The sequence below is a fragment of the Anomaloglossus baeobatrachus genome, chromosome 3, assembly GCF_048569485.1.
Source record: "Anomaloglossus baeobatrachus isolate aAnoBae1 chromosome 3, aAnoBae1.hap1, whole genome shotgun sequence".
Taxonomy (NCBI): domain Eukaryota; kingdom Metazoa; phylum Chordata; class Amphibia; order Anura; family Aromobatidae; genus Anomaloglossus; species Anomaloglossus baeobatrachus.
The window spans coordinates 687,955,862-687,978,707 of record NC_134355.1 but is presented as its reverse complement, the minus strand read 5'-3'; the positions used below and the strand labels follow the sequence as shown (position 1 = coordinate 687,978,707).

General features: G+C 47.9%; 1 protein-coding gene across 1 annotated transcript; it reads right to left on the bottom strand.

Moving 5' to 3' along the window:
- Positions 1-14,984: 14,984 nt before the first annotated feature.
- LOC142297441 (olfactory receptor 2D3-like) lies at positions 14,985-15,890 on the bottom strand. The gene has a single exon (XM_075341668.1). It carries the CDS (start codon positions 15,888-15,890, stop codon positions 14,985-14,987), a length of 906 nt encoding a protein of 301 aa, XP_075197783.1.
- Positions 15,891-22,846: the final 6,956 nt, after the last annotated feature.

The window sequence follows — 22,846 nt, the reverse complement described above, 5'->3', positions numbered from 1 at the left end:
TCTATAATTGTAACTTGTATGTATATGTTCCTCCTGATTTGTAAAGCTGCGGAATATGTTGACGTTAAAGAAATAAAAATTATTATTATTATTATTATTATTATTGTTGTTATTATTATTATTATTATTATTATTATTATTAAATTAAGGAAATAAAAAAAAGTTAAATATTCAGAATGACCCACACGTTTATGTCGCTGAGCTCCTTTGTCGAATGAAAAAAATATTTCTAAAAAAAACACATAAAAAACAGGAAAAATAAGAAAAAAAAAACGAATTAATACAAAAACAATAAATGACACTAAAATATTAAATATGATATATAGAAAAATAATATAATAAATACATATAATATAAAACAATACATTTTAAATGAAATATTAATGCTAAATCAACATGTGGCACTAGAATCCTGTGCACGCAGCTCTGCGCAGCTCCGACCCCGGCTTATAAAACATTGCGAGAATACAGTGTAATAAATTATATTCTCATGAGATTAATTACATTGTTGTTGTATTGGATAAATGAGTGTAATCCTTCCAAGGGACTGGACGCAGACTGGATTAGATTTGTTTAATGAAAAAGAAATATTCCTCAAACTGAAAATTTTCTGATAAGCAAATGTCTGTGAGCCATATTCTCTATTACCAATATCTCTGTCACCAACAAATATTTATAGTTCTGCACAATGTATCACCTGTCAGGACTGCATTAAAGTGTACATAAAGAATGATTTATGTATTTATGTTATTTACTATAGACTTATACTCCAGAGCTGCACTCACTATTCTGCTGGTGCAGTCACTGTGTACATACCTCACATTACTGATCCTGAGTTACCTCCTGTATTATACTCCAGAGCTGCACTCTCTATTCTGCTGGAGCAGTCACTGTATACATACATTACATTACTGATCCTGAGTTACCTCCGGCATTATCCTCCAGAGCTGCACTCACTATTCTGCTGGTGCAGTCACTGTGTACATACATTACTGATCCTGAGTTACCTCCTGTATTATACTCCAGAGCTGCACTCACTATTCTGCTGGTGCAGTCACTGTGTACATACATTACTGATCCTGAGTTACCTCCTGTATTATACTCCAGAGCTGCACTCACTATTCTGCTGGTGCAGTCACTGTGTACATACATTACATTACTGATCCTGAGTTACATCCTGTATTATCCTCCAGAGCTGCACTCACTATTCTGCTGGTGCAGTCACTGTGGACATACATTACTGATCCTGAGTTACCTCCTGTATTATACTCCAGAGCTGCACTCACTATTCTGCTGGTGCAGTCACTGTGTACATACATTACTGATCCTGAGTTACCTCCTGTATTATACTCCAGAGCTGCACTCAATATTCTGCTGGTGCAGTCACTGTGTACATACATTACATTACTGATCCTGAGTTACCTCCTGCATTATACTCCAGAGCTGCAGTCACTATTCTGCTGGTGCAGTCACTGTGTATATACACATTACATTACTGATGCTGAGTTACCTCCTGCATTATACTCCAGAGCTGTACTCACTATTCTGCTGGTGCAGTCACTGTGGACATACATTACTGATCCTGAGTTACCTCCTGTATTATACTCCAGAGCTGCACTCACTATTCTGCTGGTGCAGTCACTGTGTACATACATTACTGATCCTGAGTTACCTCCTGTATTATACTCCAGAGCTGCACTCACTATTCTGCTGGTGCAGTCACTGTGCACATACTTTACATTACTGATCCCGAGTTACCTCCTGCATTATACTCCAGAGCTGCACTCACTATTCTGCTGGTGCAGTCACTGTGTACATACATTACATTACTGATCCTGAGTTACCTCCTGTGTTATACTCCAGAGCTGCACTCACTATTCTGCTGGTGCAGTCACTGTGTACATACATTACATTACTGATCCTGAGTTACCTCCTGCATTATACTCCAGAGCTGCACTCACTATTCTGCTGGTGCAGTCACTGTGTACATACATTACTGATCCTGAGTTACCTCCTGTATTATACTCCAGAGCTGCACTCACTATTCTGCTGGTGCAGTCACTGTGTACATACATTACATTACTGATCCTGAGTTACCTCCTGCATTATACTCCAGAGCTGCACTCACTATTCTGCTGGTGCAGTCACTGTGTACATACATTACTGATCCTGAGTTACCTCCTGTATTATACTCCAGAGCTGCACTCACTATTCTGCTGGTGCAGTCACTGTGTACATACATTACATTACTGATCCTGAGTTACCTCCTGTATTATACTCCAGAGCTGCACTCACTATTCTGCTGGTGCAGTCACTGTGTACATACATTACTGATCCTATACTGATCCTGAGTTACCTCCTGTATTGTACTCCAGAGCTGCACTCACTATTCTGCTGGAGCAGTCACTGTGTACATACATTACATTACTGATCCTGAGTTACCTCCTGTATTATACTCCAGAGCTGCACTCACTATTCTGCTGGTGAATCCCTGTGAATATGCAGTATATTACCTGTTACATCTTGTACACTAATGGTGTAAAATTTGTCACCCTTGAAATTGTCCCAGAAAAGGAGGGATTTCTCCCAGAAAATTAATGTAATTACACGTTTTGTTATTCACAGGCTTATTTGCTTTGTGTGTATTGGAACAACACAAAAAAACAGGAAAAAAAGGCAAATTGGAGATAATTTATCACAAAACCCCAAAAAGGGCAGGACAAAATTGTTGGCACCGTTCCAAAAATGTGGGTAAACAACTTTTCATCAAGCATGTGACGCTCATTGAAACTCAGCTGTGGCAAGTAACAGGTGTGGGCAATATGAATTTCACACCTGAAATCAGATAAAAAGGGGAGAAGTTGACTCAATCTTTGCATTGTCTGTGTCTGAGGACTTGAGAACCAAAAGTGTTAAAAAAAATATCAATAACCTCAAGGTTACAAGTCCATCTCCAAAGATCTTGATGTTCCTTTGTCCACAATGTGCAACATAATCAAGAAGTTTACAACCCATAGAACTGTAGCTAATCTCCCTGGACGGCAAAGAACAATTTATGAAATAGTGGGATGGTGGATTAGCAGGTGCAATTCCAGGCTCAGGGTACATCAGTGTCAGCGTGAAATATCCATCGACATTGGAATGAAGTGACACGCTACGGAGGAGACCCAGGAAGACCTCACTGCGGACACACAGATGTAGAAAAGATAAACAGCAGCTTGAAAATATATGTGAGTAAGCCAAACTTCTTCTGGAAAGCGTCTTGTGGACAGATGAGATCACGATAGAGTTGTTTGATAAAGCACATCAGTCTACCAATTACTGAAAACTGAATTTTTCAACAATTTTGGTTCTCAAGCCCTTAAACAGTTCTTGTCTCTTTTTTCCTGGTCTCCATTCTTAGTGTGTCACACACAGACACACAATGCACAGATTGAGTCAACTTCTCCCCTTTTTATCAGGTGCAGGTGTGATTTCCATATTGCCCACACCTGTTACTTGCCACAGGAACATCGCATGCTGGAAACAAAGTTGTTTATCCACAGTTTTGGAAAAGTTCCGATTGTGCTTGGCCCATTTTTGCGGTTTTGTGGGAAATTATGTCCATTTTGCCTTTTTTCTCAGTTGTTTTGTGTTGTTCTGTGCCGCCCCCGTGTCTGCAGCCGGGCTGCTCGGATCCGGATCTGCGGTGGCTCGAGGGTCTCCGGACCCAGGGGTCGTGCGGCCACTCAAAGGGGGTATTTACAGGGGATTATAAATTTAGAGTTTGTGATGTCACCCGTGGTGTGTGGTAAGGTTGAGTACCACCGCTGCAGTTGGGAGTACCCAGGGGCGATGGAGTGGGCAACTAGGCAGTTTAGCCCCTCCACGGGTAAGGGGGATGCCCCGGCACTCGGTGATGGTGACAGGGATGTGCCGTTAGGGGTGAAAGGGTTACTTGCATACTCACTCAGTCCATAAAGCTGACACCAACAACTTTGTAAACCAAAGTTCTGGACACTGCTGTCGCTGAGGGGAGCTAGTTTGGGTCCTGTCCCCAATGGTATTGCCTGGTGATCCGTGACCTTCCTCCTGGCTCTAAGTTTACTTGTCAGTTGGTCCCGGTAGTGTAGAACTAGTAAGGTCCCGCTCCCCACTATGGCTTACTGAGGCAGCTTGCTCTCAGGGTTCACGCTTGGGATTTTCTGGACCGTTTTGTGGAAAGTCCTATCCCCCTCGTTGCGCTAGTACCCCGATTTTGGAGCAGGTGGAGAGTGGATCTTGAAGGCTCTGTTCTCGTCGGGTAAATTGTCAGGTTGCCTGAAGCTACACCCTGACCTGTGGTCCACGTACCCCGTCGTGCCCTGGTCCCAGCCCAGTGATGGTACAAGGCCGCCGGCTGTCCGCCTCGACAGCTCTGTGCCCCTTGTCATGATCCCCTGCGACCGGGGGTCCAACTCCTACTAGGCCCAGACCACCATCTGCCACCTAGTTACTTCCAAGGAGCTCCTGACCTCCTCTCTCCTTCACTTCCTACACTTCACTGACCTACTCCTGACACTCCTGACCTCCCCTTAACCAACCCCCCACGTGGGCGACCCTATTCCACTCAGGCCGTCCACTGGTGTGTCTGGTGGGTGTGGTGCAGAGTGTTCCTAGGATTTTGATTGGCTGATGTTGGGTACACCATAAGTTGGGAATCCGTAACCAAGGAGGAGGTGGATATTGCACGGGAGGACAGATTGCACAATACCTTGTGATGACCTGATAGGCCAGGGTGTCACAGTTCCAAAACATACAAAGGAGATAAACATGTACAGTATATAACAAAACAAAAATGTGTAATTACAGCAATTTCATGGGAGAAATTCTTCCTTTTCTGGAACAATTTCAAGAGGCCCAACACTTGGCCATGACTGTGTGTAGTTTATATAGAGATTATTAAAAGTAACATTTTATGTAAATGTACCGCCCCGGGGCTCGGTCGGCTGCCGAGCCGCTCGGATCCGTGCTCGTCAGTGGGTGGCTCGAGCTCTCCACGGACCTGGGGGTCACGTGGCTCTGAAAGGGGGTTGGCGCTACACGTAGGGACTTCGGTGGGGAGGTCCACGACCGGAGCCGCGGTTGTTTGCAGGGGATTTAATTTTGTGACGCCACCCACGGGTTGTGGGGAATGGATGGACACCACCGCTGCCGTTGACTAGGCTCCCGGGGACGGTGTTGCGCAGCTTGGTGTTGACCCCCTCCGCGGGTAGGAGGATGATGGTCCCGGGGGCCCGAGGGAGGTGCTGAGGAGAGGGGATGGATGCGTGCTGGGGTGTCAGTGCGGTGCGCGGCCCGAAGGCACTGGTGTACTCACTATGATAAACACGCTGGAGTCTCTGGTAAACCAAACAAGATTGTGAACGGTGCCCGCAGCCGGCTGCAGCTTCTCCTTAACAGGTTGGTGGTTTCCGCCTTTCTCCTGCACCTCTCTTTTGTAAAGGTTGCGACTCTTATGCCTAAGCAACGGTAGTCCGCTTCCCGGCTTGCTGTGTGTCGGGAGAGCCCTGTTTGCCCGTAGACGTTGACCCCTCGGGTCTCTATACCTTGGCGGTGGCTTTACCCTAATGGTTGGGCTGTTGTCTTCAGTCGGGTCTTGTGTGGGATAGGTCCTAAAGTCCAGTCCTCAGTCAGTTGATTTGACTCAGCCCGGTTGTTTCTGGGCCTCGTACTGGGTCTGAGTACCCCTCCTTGTGCTCCGGTTTCCAATCGGTTCCCCGGTTTGGTACCGGCAGGCCACCACCCGATCCCGGTCCCTACGGTTCCACCGGCTGTAATCCCAGCTCCTGCAGGCGGCCACCACCGTCTGCATCCTTGCCAGAGGTGACTGGGCTCCAACCAGACACCTGGTGTAGACTTTGGCAGGCCTGAGCACAGGTCTGCCCTTGAACTTGACTCCACTTCACTCCACTGTCAAAGCTCAACTCTCACTCACTGTTTTCCCGCCTCCGGGCCTGTGAACTCCTCGGTGGGCAGAGCCAACCGCCTGGCTCCACCCCCCTGGTGTAAACATCAAACCCGGAGGGAGGTGACAAAGGTTTTGTAGTTTGGCTGCTGTCACCTTTCTAAGGGGAGGGTGTGTGTGTATGCATGGGACTGCCTGGGACGACCTGGCTAGTCCAGGGCGTCACATAAATAAGTATATAAATAAATAAATACAATTTTATTTTATTGAATATTTTATTTTATTATGTGATCTACTTTACTGACTATTTGCCGTAGTTGAAGATTTTTCCGGGACTTCCTTTTTTGGTGGTGAAGCTTTTTGATCTGGGTCAAACCGGGGGATAAGTGAAAAATGGTCTTCAATACGCCGGATACGCCGGAGGGGCACTTAGAAAACCTGGTGATGCCATTTGGCCTTACCAACGCGCCTGCTGTATTCCAACAATTCATGAATGATGTTTTTTCTCATCTTTTGGGGAAGTCTGTAATCATTTACCTTGGTGACATTCTCATAAACTCACGGGATTATGGGTCTCATGTTGAACATGTCAGATGGAGAGAATAAGTTATTCTCAGAGATAATAAGTTGTATGCTAAATTGCAGAAGTGTATTCACCATATAGGAACTTTCATTTTGGGGGTTACATAATTTTTGCTGCAGGTTTTGCAAGCTTTATTGAAATAGGGCCATCCTGGAAACCTTAAAGGCCGCTTTACACACTGCGACATCGCTAGCGATGTCGCTAGTGACCGCCCCCGTCGTTTGTGCGTCACGGGCAAATCGCTGCCCATGGCGAACAATATCGGAGGTACGCGTCACATGTACTTACCTGCCTAACGACATCGCTGTGGCCGGCGAACAACCTCTTTTCTAAGGGGGCGGTTCATGCGGCGTCACAGTGACGTCACACAGCAGGCAACCAATAGAAGTGGAGGGGCGGAGAGCAGCTGCATGAACGTCACTCCCACCTCGTTGCCGGAGGATGTAGGAACGTTGTTGTTCGTCGTTCCTGGGGTGTCACTGAGTCGCCCACCACAGCGCTTTAGTGGGACACTGCGGGGAATTCTCTGTAGGGACCCTTCTGGCAACAGGAATGTCAGGTTCACTTGTATAGGAGTCGTGACGCCACTCTCGGTTTTGCGGTCAGGATGAAAGGTGTCTGCGTACCGCCCCGCGCTTGGCTGCAGCCGACCCGCTCGGGTCCAGGTTCGTTTGGTGGGTGGCTCGAGCGCCTCTGGATCCGGGGGTCACGTCGCTCTGCAAGGGGATGCTGGCGATCTCGATGGGGGTGGTTAGGTAGGTGTATGGCCGGAGCCGTGTTTAAGTTCGTAACGCCACCCATGGGACATGGTGAAGGTGGGTAGACACCACCGCTGCAGTTACGGGGGTACCCGGGGGAGATGGTCGTGCAGCAAGATGTTAACCCCTCCGTGGGCAGGGATGGTGGCCCCGGGACCCGTTTGGGGATAGTGGTAGTTGGGCGGTGTAGGGCTGTGTGCGGCCGGATGGTACTGTTGTACTCATGATTACTGACACACTCAAGTCTCTGATGAACATAGTTGATGGTGGTCGGTGCCCGCAGCCGGCTGCGTCTTGTCCCCCACCCGGGTTGGTGGTCTTGGCCTTTCTCCTGCACCTCTTTATGTTTGTGTAGACTGCCTGTGCCTTAGCAGTGGGAGTCCGCTCCCCGGCTGTGTATGTACCGGTGGAGTCCGTTTGCCTGCAGGCGCTGGCCGGTGGGATCTCTCTGCCTGTGCGGTGGCTTTCTATCCTCCTCAGTGGGCTAGACCTCAATGAGTGAATTCGACGTGGTCCAGTGGCTTCTGGGCCTCGTTCTGGGTCTGAGTACCCCCCTTGTGCTCCGGTTTCCAGTCGGTTCCCCGGTTCGGTACCGGCGGGCCACTACCCTGTCCCGGTCTCTTACGGTTCCACTTGGCCATCTTTCCGGCTCCTGCAGGCCAGGCCACCGCCTGCCTCCTAGTCTAGGTACCAGGGCTACGACCCTGGCACTTGTCAGTTTCCGCTGCAGACCTGGGCACAGGTCTGCCGCACTCTACTCCTCTCACTACTTCACTCCACTTGAACTTGAACTGACTGAACACTGTTTCTCCTGCCTCAGGCCCTCTGGACTCCTCGGTGGGCGTGGCCAACTGCCTGGCTCCGCCACCTGGTGTGACCATCAAGCTCTGAGGGAGGTGACTAGGTTTTAGTGTGGTTGGCTGCTGTTACCTTTTTAGGGGGACGGGTGTTATGCAAGGGCCTACCTGTGACCACCTGCCTAGTGCAGGGCGTCACATTCCCCCTTGGTTTAATACAGACCATCCGCGGGTTGTCCGACCACCACCGTTTATTTTAACTGAAAAAGATAAAAAGATAAATACATATACAACCATAATAACATTATTTACATTTTTCAAGTATACGTGAAAGTTCTTCCCTTGCGGGAGGCATTTAGCTTAAACGTTTCAAACATTTTTATTAACAGGGCACAGGACGGGACCGGGTCCTTTCAGTCACCCACCCAAACAAACCTAGACTTTGGTGCCACCGCTAAGCAATGGGGCGCACCCCTTTTCTCCAGTCCAGGAAACAGAAACGGGTCCGGGTATTGCCCAAACGGGCCGGGTACAAAGTTCCATACCCGGCAGTCTCTCAGAGGCCCCACGTTCAGGGTACCCCTGTCCCGGAGGATTGTCACTGGTTGCCTTAGTGACAGGGCCTCGCCCATCACATTCCCGCAGGCCCTTCCTCCAGCCTGCCTCTCCGGAGGCTGTGGGACCGAAAGGGTGGTCCGGGATTATTTACAAACCCAATAGTTTTTGGGTGGCCTGCAAGTTCTCAACCTTGTTCATGGGTTTTAAACGGGGCAAATCAACAAAGTCCCAACAGTGACGGGCAGTATGGTCCCAATGGGGACTTCAACATGGTAGATGGGATTCGCTACCTTTCAACACTGGTGCTCCACATATTCGTCCTCCAGCACCACATCAGGACTGTATGGTGGGGGAGGGGACTGAATGTGCCTCAGGGCACTGCGGCTCACCCTCCTCTTTAGACTCAGGGTGAACCAGCCCCTCTCCCCACAATGCTGGGTGTAGGTGACGAGCTCGCCGGGCTTCAGGTCATGATCCGGGTGACCCAAGGAGAGGTGAGGGTTAACGTCCTGCCGGGAGATGAAAGATGAACCCCCATCCATGCCGGGGGTCGAACTGCCGGACCTGGCCCTCGTAGTTTGGGCCCCATACCCGTACCCGGTAGGTGGCACTCTGGAGATTTTCCTTCTCCCGGATGATACGGGCCACACCTCGGCCTTCTGCCTCTCCCGGACCGCTATTTCCTGGCCCAGCTGGTTCTGCTGCGGCTCCCAATATGGAGCGTCTGCCTGCTCCCTTTGCGCGGGGGCCGGGCCCAGCCGGATCTCCCCCGTGCCGGCTACGACCGGCACCATCTGGATTGGGGAACCCTGATGTGTCGCGGCCTGCTGTGCTGCCTTGCAGCGACAACACTCCGCCGCCTCAACCGAGGCCTAGGACCTGGGAGCGGCCAGCGTTACCTCCTGGGCCTTCTTCCGGTCAGCATCCACCACCTTCCTGGCCGGGCGGACTGCCGGGGCCTGAGCCTCTCGGGGCACGGTCTCCTTCAGGACCGGCGGGTCCACTCTGGTAACAGGCACCTTCCACGGGAGCGGGAGCAGTACTGGTCATACAAGCGGCCGTCCGCGGGTTGCCTCTACAGGTGGATCCTCACAGGCGTCTGGGACGGGTTCCGCTGCCGTTGTCGGGGGCAGCGGACCGAGCGTAGGAGCAGGGGCAGCCAATACGGGCGATGCGGGGGGCAACATGGAGGGCAGGAGCAGACTGGGTCCCTCAGCTGCAGCGGCCGGTCCCTCGGGGACATAGGTGCGTGGGTCGCGTACCCGCTCCTCCAGAATTGCCTCCACCTCATGTGCCCGCACGACTGCGGCTATCTCCCCCATCTTGGCCACCCACCGCTCCATGAGGAAGCGCACCTGGCCCTGCAGCCGACAGCACATCTGCGAGGTCCGGGCTTCCACCCACGCCGCTGTTCCAGGCGCGGGCTCCGGGATCTCGGGCTTGCTGGACGGGGCGGACATGGTGCACTCTCGGGGTCCAGGAACCAAACGGGTGGCAGAGTCCTGGAGTCCCTGCCCTTTATCAGCTTGGTCACATGGTCCGCTCCCTGGCTGTGTATGTACCGGTGGAGTCCGTTTGACCGCAGGCGCTGGCCGGTGGGATCTCTCTGCCTGTGCGGTGGCTTTCTATCCTCCTCGGTGGGCCAGACCTCAATGAGTGAATTCGACGTGGTCCAATGGCTTCTGGGCCTCGTTCTGGGTCAGAGTACCCCCCTTGTGCTCCGGTTTCCAGTCGGTTCCCCGGTTCGGTACTGGCGGGCTACTACCCTGTCCCGGTCCCTTACGGTTCCACCTAGCCGTCTTCCCAGCTCCTGCAGGCCAGGCCACCGCCTGCCTCCTAGTGTAGGTACCAGGGCTATGACCCTGGCACCTGTCAGTTTCCGCTGCAGACCTGGGCACACTCTACTCCTCTCACTACTTCACTCCACTTGAACTTGAACTGACTGAACACTATTTCTCCTGCCTCAGGCCCTCTGGACTCCTCGGTGGGCGGTGCCAACCACCTGGCTCCACCCCCTGGTGTGACCATCAAGCTCTGAGGGAGGTGACTAGGTTTTAGTGTGGTTGGCTGCTGTTACCTTTTTAGGGGGACGGGTGTTATGCAAGGGCCTACCTGTGACCACCTGGCTAGTCCAGGGCATCACATCTGCAGTCTGGTGTTATGGCCTCCCGAGAGTAAGGCTGGTTTCAGGGGCTCGGGTATATGTGTGTGGAACCACAGGTCGCAGAATAACTCAAACACAGTCCAGAAAGTCTTTCAACTTGTTTACTTACTTTTGGATGGTTGGTGAGAAACCTGGGTGATGCTGAGATTATACCAGGTGGAACCAGGAATTCCTGCAGGCCATTCTGAGGGTAGCTATTAACTCGCCTTCCTTGCACTTCTTTTGTTTCGGATAACCCCTGACTTGCAGTATCGTGGGATTCATCCAGGGAAAGTTGCTACTGCCTTTCCTTCCCTTTCTGGCCCGTTTGCCGGCAGCGTGGACCTGGTGAGATGGCTTCTGGCCCTATCTCCTTATGGGTCCCCCTGGTGCTGCTGAGGCTCGAACTCTGGATCTTTGGTGAGGAACCTCTAGTCCCCTCACTGGTAAGTTTAGCAGATCAGTAGTTCGATATCTGGCTCTAGGGACCTGTTCCCTGTGCGTGTGTAGTTACCAGCAATCCCCGTACTCGACTGCCTCTCTTCAGGTGTCTTTCAGGCTGACTTTCTGGTCACTGTACTCGCCCGCTAACAGCTACCACCCCTGTAGGGTCTGACTAATGTGGCTGTACATCTGCTCCCTTCAGCAACTTCTGTACACTGCTCCAGACTGGCTTGCTCCTCCTCCTTTTCCTGTCTGCCACTGCATCTAGCTTCCAGCCTTTCCACTACACCCCTTGCTGAGAACTGAAAGCTAACCTCTTCTGAGGCTACCCAAGGGTCCCCTCTAAAGGTGTGGGAGACCTGGTTGCTATGTGTCTGCATGTGCACACCTCATTCTGGCCTTTTGGAATTACCTGGAAGCACTGTCCCAGCATGGGTGCAGTACTCAGTGGTGCCTGACCAGGTCAGGGGTTCCACATCACGATGTGTGCAGCCTCAGGAACGACGAACAACCTGCGTCCAGAACGAGCAACGATATTTGGGAAATAAACGACGTGTCAACGATCAACGATTTGGTGAGTATCTGTGATCGTTAGTGGACGCTCGTAAGTGTCACACGCAACAACGTCGCTAACGAGGCCGGATATGAGTGACGAATTCTTTCACCCCACCGATATCTCGTTAGCGATGTCGTTGCGTGTAAAGCGGCCTTTAGACTCTGCAATGTTTTTTTAGGTTTTGTGAATTATTACAGTAAGGTTAATAAGAACTTCTCTGCCATAGCAAAACCTCTCATTGACATGAATAAAAAAAGGTACATACTTCAAAATGGCCTGAGGGTGCTTTGTATGCAATTGACCGCCTGAAAAATGCTTCTCGTCGGCACCTGTATTGACACAACCTGATGTGTCTCAGCCTTACATGGTGGAGTTTTAAGTGTCGGAAGGGTTGGTGGGAGGTGTGTTGTCTCAAGGTCTGTCTCTTGGTAATCTCTGTCCACTCGATTTTTTCACTAAGAAACTGTCGTTGGCTGGACGTAAGTACGATATTGGAAACAGAAAGATACTGGTGATGAAATTAGCGTTTGAGGAATGACAATCCTTTTTGGAGGGAACTATCCATCCTGTTACAGTAATTACCAACCATAAAAATCTTTTCCACCTTGAGTATCCTAAGCGTCTTACACTGAGACAAGCTCAGTGGTCATTGTTTTTCAATATGTTTGATTTCTTTGTAACTTATCACCCTGGTTCTAAAAACATTAAAGTCAATGCTTTGTCAATGAGTTTTCTGGGGGGGAGGACCCTGTGAGGAACATGTCCTCATTCTTCAGTGCGGTGTTCCTGAACAGTGGTTTCTGACCACATAAGAGATATTGGTGTTAGTAGGAGAAATTGTCACAATTTATGGGGTCCTTTTTCTCCTAATATCCCTTGTAAAAATACATACAAATTGGAAGATTCAAGTCTTGACTTCCTTAATCTCTTGCCAGTGCCAGAAGTTCTGGAGGCGCTGGTGAAACACAAAGAAGGAGACCAGCAAAAGAAAGGAGAAGGTGCCTTAGAAAGCCAGCAGATGACTGTCCGGGAGCTGAGAAGACAAGGACAGAGTGGGGCTTATCTTTATGATGCTTCCTTTGTATTTAGTCTATTCTTGGCGCACAAGAGTACAGCAGAATGGTGGTCATCTTACTGCCATTTTGCTGAATTCATAAGAATCAAATTCCCCAAATCTTTGAATTGTTAGAATTGGGGATTTTTTGGAAATTCTAAGCTACCATATTTTCCGGATTATAAGACGCACTCCTCCCCCCAAAGCTGAGGAAAAATGTGAATGCGTCTTATAGTCCGGATATGCCTTACTGAGGTGGCAGCGGTGGCACGGGGTCGGTGATTCTGTGGGCTCGGAGGAGGGGGAAGTGTCACTGCAGTGGAGTGGCTCAGGAGGGTCACAGGACAGAGGGTTGACAATAACTGAGGGCCCGGGAGTATTGAGGGAGCGGGCACCATTGATTTGCTGGCCTGCTGTGGGCTCCTTTGATCTGCAGGTGCTTGACACAATGGACATCAAGAAAATGGCCACAGAGGTCAATCTGTGCATGCGCCGCCTCCGTGATCAATTCCTTGAAGTCCATCGTGTGAACTGTCAGCAGATCAATGGAACCCACAGTGAACCGGCAGATCAATGGAGCCCACAGCGCACCGGCAGATCAATGCCACCATCCGCGATACCCTTAAGGTCGCAGTATTACTGACCCTCCTGAGCTGTAACACTCCCTCTTCTAAGCCTGCAGCATCGCTGACCCTCCATCCACTGACCCTTCTGAGCCGCGACACCCCTCCTCCAAGCCAGTAGCATCACTGACCATGCCTCCTGTGACCCTCCTGAGCCGCTCCACCACCACCGCGCCGCTCTCTGGCGAGCTATTATAAGAAGCACTAGGATTAGAAGACGGACCCTCATTTTAACATTAAAACCTTTATTTTCCTATTTTCCACCTCTAAATTTAGAGGTGGAAGTCTTATAATCCAGTGCGTCTTATAAAATGAAAAATATGGTAATTCTAACAATTTTAATGTTTTTCTTTCACCCTTAAAATATAACTTTTATTGTTATTAAATAACATTTTTTCCAAAAATTCCAGTGAAGAGATCATTAGAAAATAAGGAAAAACTACTTAACGCTCCAATCCAGTGCCACCAGGATCTTAAGTGATGACATCCTGTCTAAGCAATCAGTGGCCAAATAGTCAAAACTGAATGTGCAGATCACCATTGGTTCCAGCAATAACCCTCGGCCCTACACTGGTGGGGGGATCAGAGAGGTAAGTAACACCAATCTCTTTTGTTTTGTAAACTAAATCAGTTCACAAAAGTTTAGAAAATTGGTAAATTTAATTAAACTAGCTGTACTACCCGGCTTCGCCCGGGTTAATAACTGTTGTTAACAAAATAGAATGTATTAACATTCTCGGGATAGAATGTATAAATAGAATGTATTAACGCCTGGGATAGTAACTGTCTCTCTGTTTCTCTCCCATTCTCTGTCTGTCTCCCCCTCTGTATATATCTCTCTGTCTCTCTATCTCTTTGTCTGTCTGTCTCTTTCCCTGTCTGTCTCTGACTGTCTCTGTCTCTTTCTCCATCTGTCTCAATCTCTTTCCCTGTCTGTCTATCTCTGTCACTTTCCCTCTCTGTCTCTTTCCCTCTCTTTCCCTGTCCGTCTCTTTCCCTGTCTCTTTCCCTCTTTCCCTCTGTCTCTTTCCCTGTGCCTGTCTCTTTACCTGTCTTTGTCTGTCTCTTACCCTGTCTGTCTCTTTCCCTTTCTTTCCCTGTCTGTCTGTTTCCCTGTGTCTGTCTCTTTGTCTGTGTCTGTCTTTTTCCCTCTCAGTCTGTCTCTTTGTCTGTGTCTGTCTCTTTATGTATGTCTCTTACCCTGTCTATGTCTGTTTCTTACCCTGTCTGTGTCTGTCTCTTTCCCTGGCTGCATTGTGACACCCCAACATTCCATATAAGGGCGTGGCTGCGCATTCTTCTGAAGTTCTGGCTGCACTGTGGCTCCCTGCTCCATTCGCTTTAATGGAGGCAGGTTTTTTGTCGAATAACTGTAAAGCGTGGGGTTAAAATTTCCCCTCAAAACATAGCCTATGACGCTCTCGGGGTCCAGACATGTGAGTGTGCAAAATTTTGTGGCTGTAGCTGCGACGGTGCAGATGCCAATCCCGGACATACACACATACATACACACACACACACACACACATTCAGCTTTATATATTAGATAAGCTTTGTAAGAGCTTTCTTGACTTCTCTGTTGCTCAAACTGTATATCAGGGGGTTTAACATTGGAGAGATAATAACATAAAATATAGAAACATATTTGTCTTGGTTTAATGATTCCACTGATGGTGGGGTTAAATACGTGACCATGGCGGTCCCAAAGTATGTTGCAACTACACTAATATGTGAGGTACAAGTGGAGAAAGCCTTGGATCTTCCAGCAGAACGAATCTTCAATACAGTTGATATGATACAAATATAAGACGCAATAATTAGAATAAATGGTAGGACAATTGCAATAAAGCCAACAGTAAATATCACAAGCTCTTGAAGAGAAGTATCATCACATGACAACCTCAGCACCGATAGGACCTCACACATGAAATGGTTGATCAGGTTAGGATAACACACACTTATGGGCAATACAAGGGATGGAATGATTATATTTATGAAGCTAAATATCCAAACGAAGGCCGCTAGATAGCAACACACGCTCCACCTCATGAGAATCCGGTAGTGGAGAGGACGACAGATGGCGATGTACCGGTCATAGGCCATGACGGCAAGAAGTTGGCATTCACAAGCTCCTATCAATAGAACAACCTTAAATTGTATAAGACAACCAATGACCGATATTGTCCTACGGGTGGACAAGAGGTCAATGAGCAGCTTAGGTATCGCCGAGGAGGAATAACACAAGTCTATGAAGGATAAATTCAAAAGAAAGAAGTACATCGGAGCGTGTAAGGACCGATTCAGTATAATGACACATATGATAAGACAGTTTCCAACCACAGAGAATAAATAGATCGAGAAAAATATGAAAAATAAACAGATATTTGTAGTCAAATTATTGGAAAATCCCAAAAGTATCAGTTCGGTGGCCAAAGTCTTATTGTCCATGTTTGTCTTTAAAGACCGTTGAGCAAATATTACAATTATATACTGGAAATGTTAATTAATATAATCCAAACTTTCATTTGTGAGCTTTGTACAAGGGTCTCTAGGTATTTATTTCCAAGATAGTAGGAACATACCAAGACTTGAGTGGAGATGTTGTATTATCCTGCGTTACAGGGATGTACTAGATAATGACTATTCTTTATTTCTGTTTGGTGCTTACACTTCTAAATCTTCTTGAAGTGCAACAGAAAATATGTAAGAAATAGAGAAGAAGGGTAAGCGGTCAGGGAAAGGAGTACCATATTTTCCGGCGTATAAGATGACTTTTTAACCCCTGAAAATTTTCTCGAAACTTGGGGGTCGTCTTATACTCCGGGTGTCGTCCTATACGGTGGTGCACGGTGCTGCATGTGCCCATTGTTTAGTAATGCCCTCCTACCGGTCCCCTTCTTGTCCCCTATTATGTCGTTGTTTACACACAATAAACATTTTTCTCACCTCTCCTCTGTTCCCGTGGTGCTCTCAGCACAGGAAAAGGTGAGAATAATGTTTATTATGTGTAAGCAATGGCATAATAGGGGACAAGAAGGGGACCGGTAGGAGGGCATTACTAAACAATGGGCACATTACTACAGGGGGGGGGGGGGCAGGATGGGCACATTACTAAACAACGGGCTCATTACTGCAGGGGACATTACTAAACAATGGGCACATTACTACAAGGGGGGGAGACAAGGATGGGCACATTACTAAACAACGGGCTCATTACTGCAGGGGACATTACTAAACAATGGGCACATTACTACAAGGGGGACAAGGATGGTCACATTACTAAACAGTGGGCTCATTACTGCAGGGGACATTACTAAACAATGGGCACATTACTACAAGGGGGGGCAAGGATGGGCGCATTACTAAACAATGGGCTCATTACTACAAGGGGGGGGACAGGATGAGCACATTACTAAACAAAGGGCTCATTACTGCAGGGGACATTACTAAACAATGGGCACATTACTACAAGGGGGGACAAGGATGGTCACATTACTAAACAATGGGCTCATTACTGCAGGGGACATTACTAAACAATGGGCACATTACTACAAGGGGGAGCAAGGATGGGCACATTACTAAACAATGGGCTCATTACTACAAGGGGGGACAGGATGAGCACATTACTAAATAACGGGCTCATTACTGCAGGGGACATTACTAAACAATGGGCACATTACTACAAGGGGGGGACAAGGATGGGCACATTACTAAACAATGGGCTCATTACTGCAGGGGACATTACTAAACAATGGGCACTACTTAGGTCGGCTTATACTCAAGTATACTGTATATGGTATATCCCAAACTCTATATTTTAACTGGAAAAGTTGGGGGTCATCTTATACGCCCAGTCGTCGGAAATACAAGTAGATATATTAAAGTCAAGTACCGTAGATATATTAAATTCGACTTGAGGGACTCTTTAGTCTGGATTGTACACTGGAAAATCTGAGATAAATCAATAGAGATGAGCGATCCTGCCAAGCATCGGATCAGCTAAGGATCACCGATCCTGCCTGAGATTGCGATCGGAGCGACGATCCTAACCGATCCGATCATTGATCCTAGCTGAACCCATTAAATTCAATGGGAGGCAAAAGTGATGTGTTGTAAAATGGTGTGGGGGGCTGTAAAATAAAGAACATACAAAAGGGGTAAAGCAGTACATACTTACCGAGTTCCAGCAGATGTAGCCTTACTTCCGGGGCTATTAATTATCTCTTATGCATATTCACTACTTTCCTCTCACACCGTCCTCTCTGATTGGCAGATTTTGGACCACGCCTCCACCCTTTGAGACAGCGTCTGTGATTGGTTGAATTCACACATGCTGCCTGTGTCCTTATATAGTGATAAATTAATAAATACATTTAAAAAAATGTCATAGTGCCCCCTCTGCTTTGATACCAGCACAGATAAAGCTACAGCTACAGGCTACAGCCCCCAGCTATGCGCTTACCTTGTCTGTGTATCAAAATAGGAGAAACAGGATGCGGCTTTTAACAAAAAATTATTTAAATAAAGAAATGATTAAAAATGTGAAGTGTGATCCCTCGCAATTTTGACACCCAGCCAAAATAAAGCTGACAACTAGGGGCTGGTATTCTCAAGCTAGGGAGACCCATGATTATTAGGAGACTTTAGCCTAAAAATAGCAGCCTGCAGCTGCCCAGAATTGCCTCATCCATTAGATGTGAGAGTCCCGACACTTTACCCTGATCTTCCCGATAGCCCTGGTGCGATGACAGTGGTTAATGGCAGGTATAGCTACCATTAAGCCCCGGATCAGTGATGGGTAGAGATTTATCAAAAGCCCCACCACTAATCCTAGTAAAAAGAAATTCACACAAACACACAGAAACATTCTTTATTTAAAAGAAAATAAAAAAAAACCACCCTCTTCCACCAATTTATTAACCCTAGAACACCCAGGTCCAACGTAATCCACACTATGAGTTCCCATGACGATTCTAGCTCTGCTACATCTGAATTCATAAGGAATACCATAGAACATTCCTGCCCGCGGTGAGGTTCAGGCAGAGAATGAATGAGCAGCGCAATAAGTGGTGACGTCACTCAGGTTATTTGCGGTGTACAGCTGGAGGTTTCAATGGTTCTTCACCTGTGACCGCAGGGGACCTCAATAAACTCAGTGACCTCACCTCAGAAGGTCCCCTGAGATCACCTTGACATACCTTGAGAAAGACGGCAAGCCAAAAAACACGTGTCGGGAGGGAGCTGGGACACAACAGGCTATCTGGTCAACCAGGTAATGTGCATCTCCTACCTGTATTACTATTCTAGTAGAGCGATCTAAATATAGTGAGAGCAGAGTCGTTGTAATATGTAACTGGGTGTATGCTGCATAGCTCAATGGAGTGATTTATGGTTTTTGGATAGGGTTACTCATCAGGAAAAGATATAAGTTAATGCTCTCTACAGCTACCCAACTATTGATTATACGAGGGGTTGCTGATAAGTCTTTGGCTCTGTGATCTTTTTTTGTTTCTATGGTAATGAATGTTGCATCACATGAAAACCTTATGTGTCTAATATTTGTTTTCAAAGTTTTGTGCTTGTTGCTTATGGCAACAGTGTTCTACGCACGTGGGAAAACAAAATAATGGAGTCTAATGCGATAGTCACAGCAACTGAGAGCAGAGGAGTGATAAAATTCTTGTTTCCCCAAGGAAAGTCCGGGAAGGATATTCATGATGATATGTCGCAGACATTGGGGGATGAATGCACATCATATTCCACAGTTAAGAACTGGGTCACCAAATTTAAAATGGGCCACTTCAGCTCCAATGATGAGGAAAGTCCTGGACGAGCGAGAGTGGTTGCTGTTCCGGAGATCGTCGATGCTGTTGTCGCGGGCGGAAGAGTCGGGAACGCCGCTCGCCTAGGAATCGCTGGCGCTCGGGTTTGGTGCTTCTGCTCCTCGGTGGCTCGAACACGGGGCCGGACCCGGGGGCTCAAGCAGCGCCTCCTCGCCCACGAGTGAAATGGGAGGGAAGGTTGGTTGGTGATGGGATGTCGGTTGTGACGCCACCCACGGGTTGTGGTGATGGTGGGCACCACCGCTGCTGGTGACGGGGGATCCCGGGAGCGATGGCGGAGAGCAGCGAAGGTGTTGACCCCTCCGTGGGTAGGGGCTGTTGGTCCCGGGGCCCAGGTTGGGGAGTAGTGAGGATGGGTAGGTGCAGGTGCCGATGCGGGGAGGCAGCGTGGACGCGGGAGCAGCGTTACGGTGCAGCTCGGTGCCGGGTGGCACTGGTGTACTCACTCAGGTAGACAAGAACAGAGTCTCTGGTAAACCAAACGGCTGGATGGACGGGGCCCGCAGCCGGCTGCGTTGTCTTCACTCTCCCCGGACGGGTTGATGGTGGCTGTCGTTCCCTGCACCTATGTGTTTGACCCCTATGGATTCCCACGGGTAGTCCGCTCCCCGGCTTGTACATGTCGGGAGAGCCCGTTTTGCCCGCAGGCGCTGGCCCTTGGATCTCTGGCCGTTGGCGGTGGCTCTTATCCGGACGGGTTGGGCTGTTGCCTTCTGACGGGACTTGGTTGGGAATGAACCCCTGAGGTCCAGACCGCAATCAGAGAATTCGACCTTTACGGTGGCTTCCGAGCCTATTCGGGGTCTGAGTACCCTGCCTTGGTGCTTGGCTTCAATCCGCTCCCGGTTCGGTACCGGTGGGCCACCGCCCGACCCCGGTCCTACGGTTCCGCAGACTTCCACCAACTCCTGCAGACGGCCACCACCGTCTGACGACCTTGTTGATTGTGCCTGGGCTCCGACCCAGACACACACAGACTTTCCTCCTCTAACTTCAACTCTCCACACTCAACTCCAAAACTAAACTAAACTACTTTTCCCACCTCCAGGCCTGTGAACTCCTCGGTGGGTGGGGAAACCGCCTGGCTCTGCCCCACCTGGTGTGGACATCAGACCCTGGAGGGAGGCAACAAGGGTTTTGTTTGACTGGTGTTCCTGACCGGGAGAGGGTGTGTGTGTGTATGTGATGTTATTCTGTGACCACTGGGGTCCAGGGCATCACACTGTGCACAACCTCATACTGGAGAATTCACGAATTTCAGCTAAAGCAATAGCAGACATCATGGGTATTTCCCGTGAATGTGTTTGTGTCATTACCCATGAACATTTGGAAATGAGGAAGCGATCTGCAAAGTGGGTCCCCTAATGTTTGACAACAGATCAGAGAAGCAGCGAGTGACAACTTCCCGGTCCATTTGTCAGTGTTTCTGGACTAATAAGAACTTCCTGGATTGACCAGTTACTATGGATGAGACCTAGATTTATTTGTATGACCCTGAAAATAAAGAGCAGTCAAAAGAGTGGAGTTACAGTGGTTCTCTTCATCCAAAAACGTTTAGGGTGCAAAAATCATCCACTAAGATGATAGCATCTGTGTTCTGGGATAAGGAGGGCGTGCTGCTAGTGGACTACCTTTAAAAGGGTTCCACCATCAATGGAAGGTATTACATTGAACTTTTGGACCAATTGAAGGCAGTTCTAAAAGCTGTCCAAAGGAATCTTGTTCCTGCAAGACAATGCCTCCACTCACACTGCAAAAGTGACCATGGCAAAACTGGCATAGCCGGGCTTCCAGCTGGATGACCTCCACCTTATTCACCAGATCTAGCTCCCGCCGACTATAATCTGTGTCCAAACCTGAAGAAGCTCCTCAATGGTACCAAATTTCACTCCATTTCTGATGCCATGGCTGCTACGGATGCCTGGTGTGAGGCACAACCGAAATCCTTCTTTTTGCTAGGCTTACAGAACTTGGAATACCGATGTGTTGTTCTGCTGTAGTACTATTATTATATATGGTTTGATTGACCTTGGTGAGTGCTTTATCTCATTGTTTATTCTTGCTCACCTTTTTTAATTGTATGTCTCTTTTGTTAATAAAAAATAATATTTTTTTTACTCTGGTCGTTGTGCGTCAATTCTTATAGGTAGTAAAAAAAAAAGACACTAGTGATTACCATTACTTGTCACATGCTGATAGTTTGCCTGATACACCTGTAAATATCTCAAGTACTTAATAAATACAGAATTTTATAATTTACTTTAAAATATAAATTTTACCTGCTTAATCCTGGTTAAAACAGAAGTGCAAAAAATTACAAAAATAAACAGCAAATAACATATTTACAATGCAAATGATGGAATGGAATAATGGTCACAGCTTTTATAAAAATGGAATCTCCCGAGGGGTCAATGTCGGAGCCAAAATTATGTGAGCACAATGTAAGCTGGGACCTTGGCTCATTTTTCGTACCCTGAAGTAATTGAGCGCTAATATGAAGCGTTTTCTTTTCAACAGTGGAATTTATTTCCTCGGGGTTCAATTAATGAGAGTCCAACCCAGACCCGGATGTATGAACAAGCTTTGAAAAAAACAATCTTTTGTCTGACATTAATTGTATAAAATATTTGTATTTTTCCTAAAATATCCAATTTTTGACATCTTTTTACAAATTTAGTTTTACCTATCTTAACCAGTTTTATCAATTCTATATACACATACAGTACAGACCAAAAGTTTGGACACACCTTCTCATTCAAAGAGTTTTCTTTATTTTCAGGACTGAAAATTGTAGATTCACATTGAAGGCATCAAAACTATGAATTAAAACATGTGGAATGAAATACTTAAAAAAGTGTGGAACAACTGAAAATATGTCTTATATTCTAGGTTCTTCAAAGTAGCCGCCTTTTGCTTTGATTACTGCTTTGCACACTCTTGGCATTCTCTTGATGAGCTTCAAGAGGTAGTCACCGGAAATAGTTTTCCAACGGTCTTGATGGAGTTCCCAGAGATGCTTAGCACTTGTTGGCGCTTTTGCCTTCACTCTGCGGTTCCGCTCACCCCAAACCATCTCGATTGGGTTCAGGTCTGGTGACTGTGGAGGCCAGGTCATCTGGCGTAGCACCCCATCACTCTCCTTCTTAGTCACATAGCCCTTACACAGCCTGGAGGTGTGTTTGGGGTCATTGTCCTGTTGAAAAATAAATGATGGTCCAACTAAACGCAAACCGGATGGAATAGCACGCCTCTGCAAGATGCTGTGGTAGAGATGCTGGTTCTGTATGCCTTCAATTTTGAATAAATCCCCAACAGTGTCACCAGCAAAGCACCCCCACACCATCACACCTCCTCCTCCATGCTTCACGGTGGGAACCAGGCGTTTGGAGTCCATCCGTTCACCTTTTCTACAAAGACACGGTGGTTGGATCCAAAGATCTCAAATTTGGACTCATCAGACCAAGGCACAGATTTCCACTGGTCTAATGTCCATTCCTTGTGTTCTTTAGCCCAAACAAGTCTCTTCTGCTTGTTGCCTGTCCTTAGCTGAGGTTTCCTAGC

Excerpts from the sequence above, each read along its gene's own strand:
- LOC142297441 (XM_075341668.1), bottom strand. The coding sequence starts at position 15,890 with ATGGACAATAAGACTTTGGCCACCGAACTGATACTTTTGGGATTTTCC.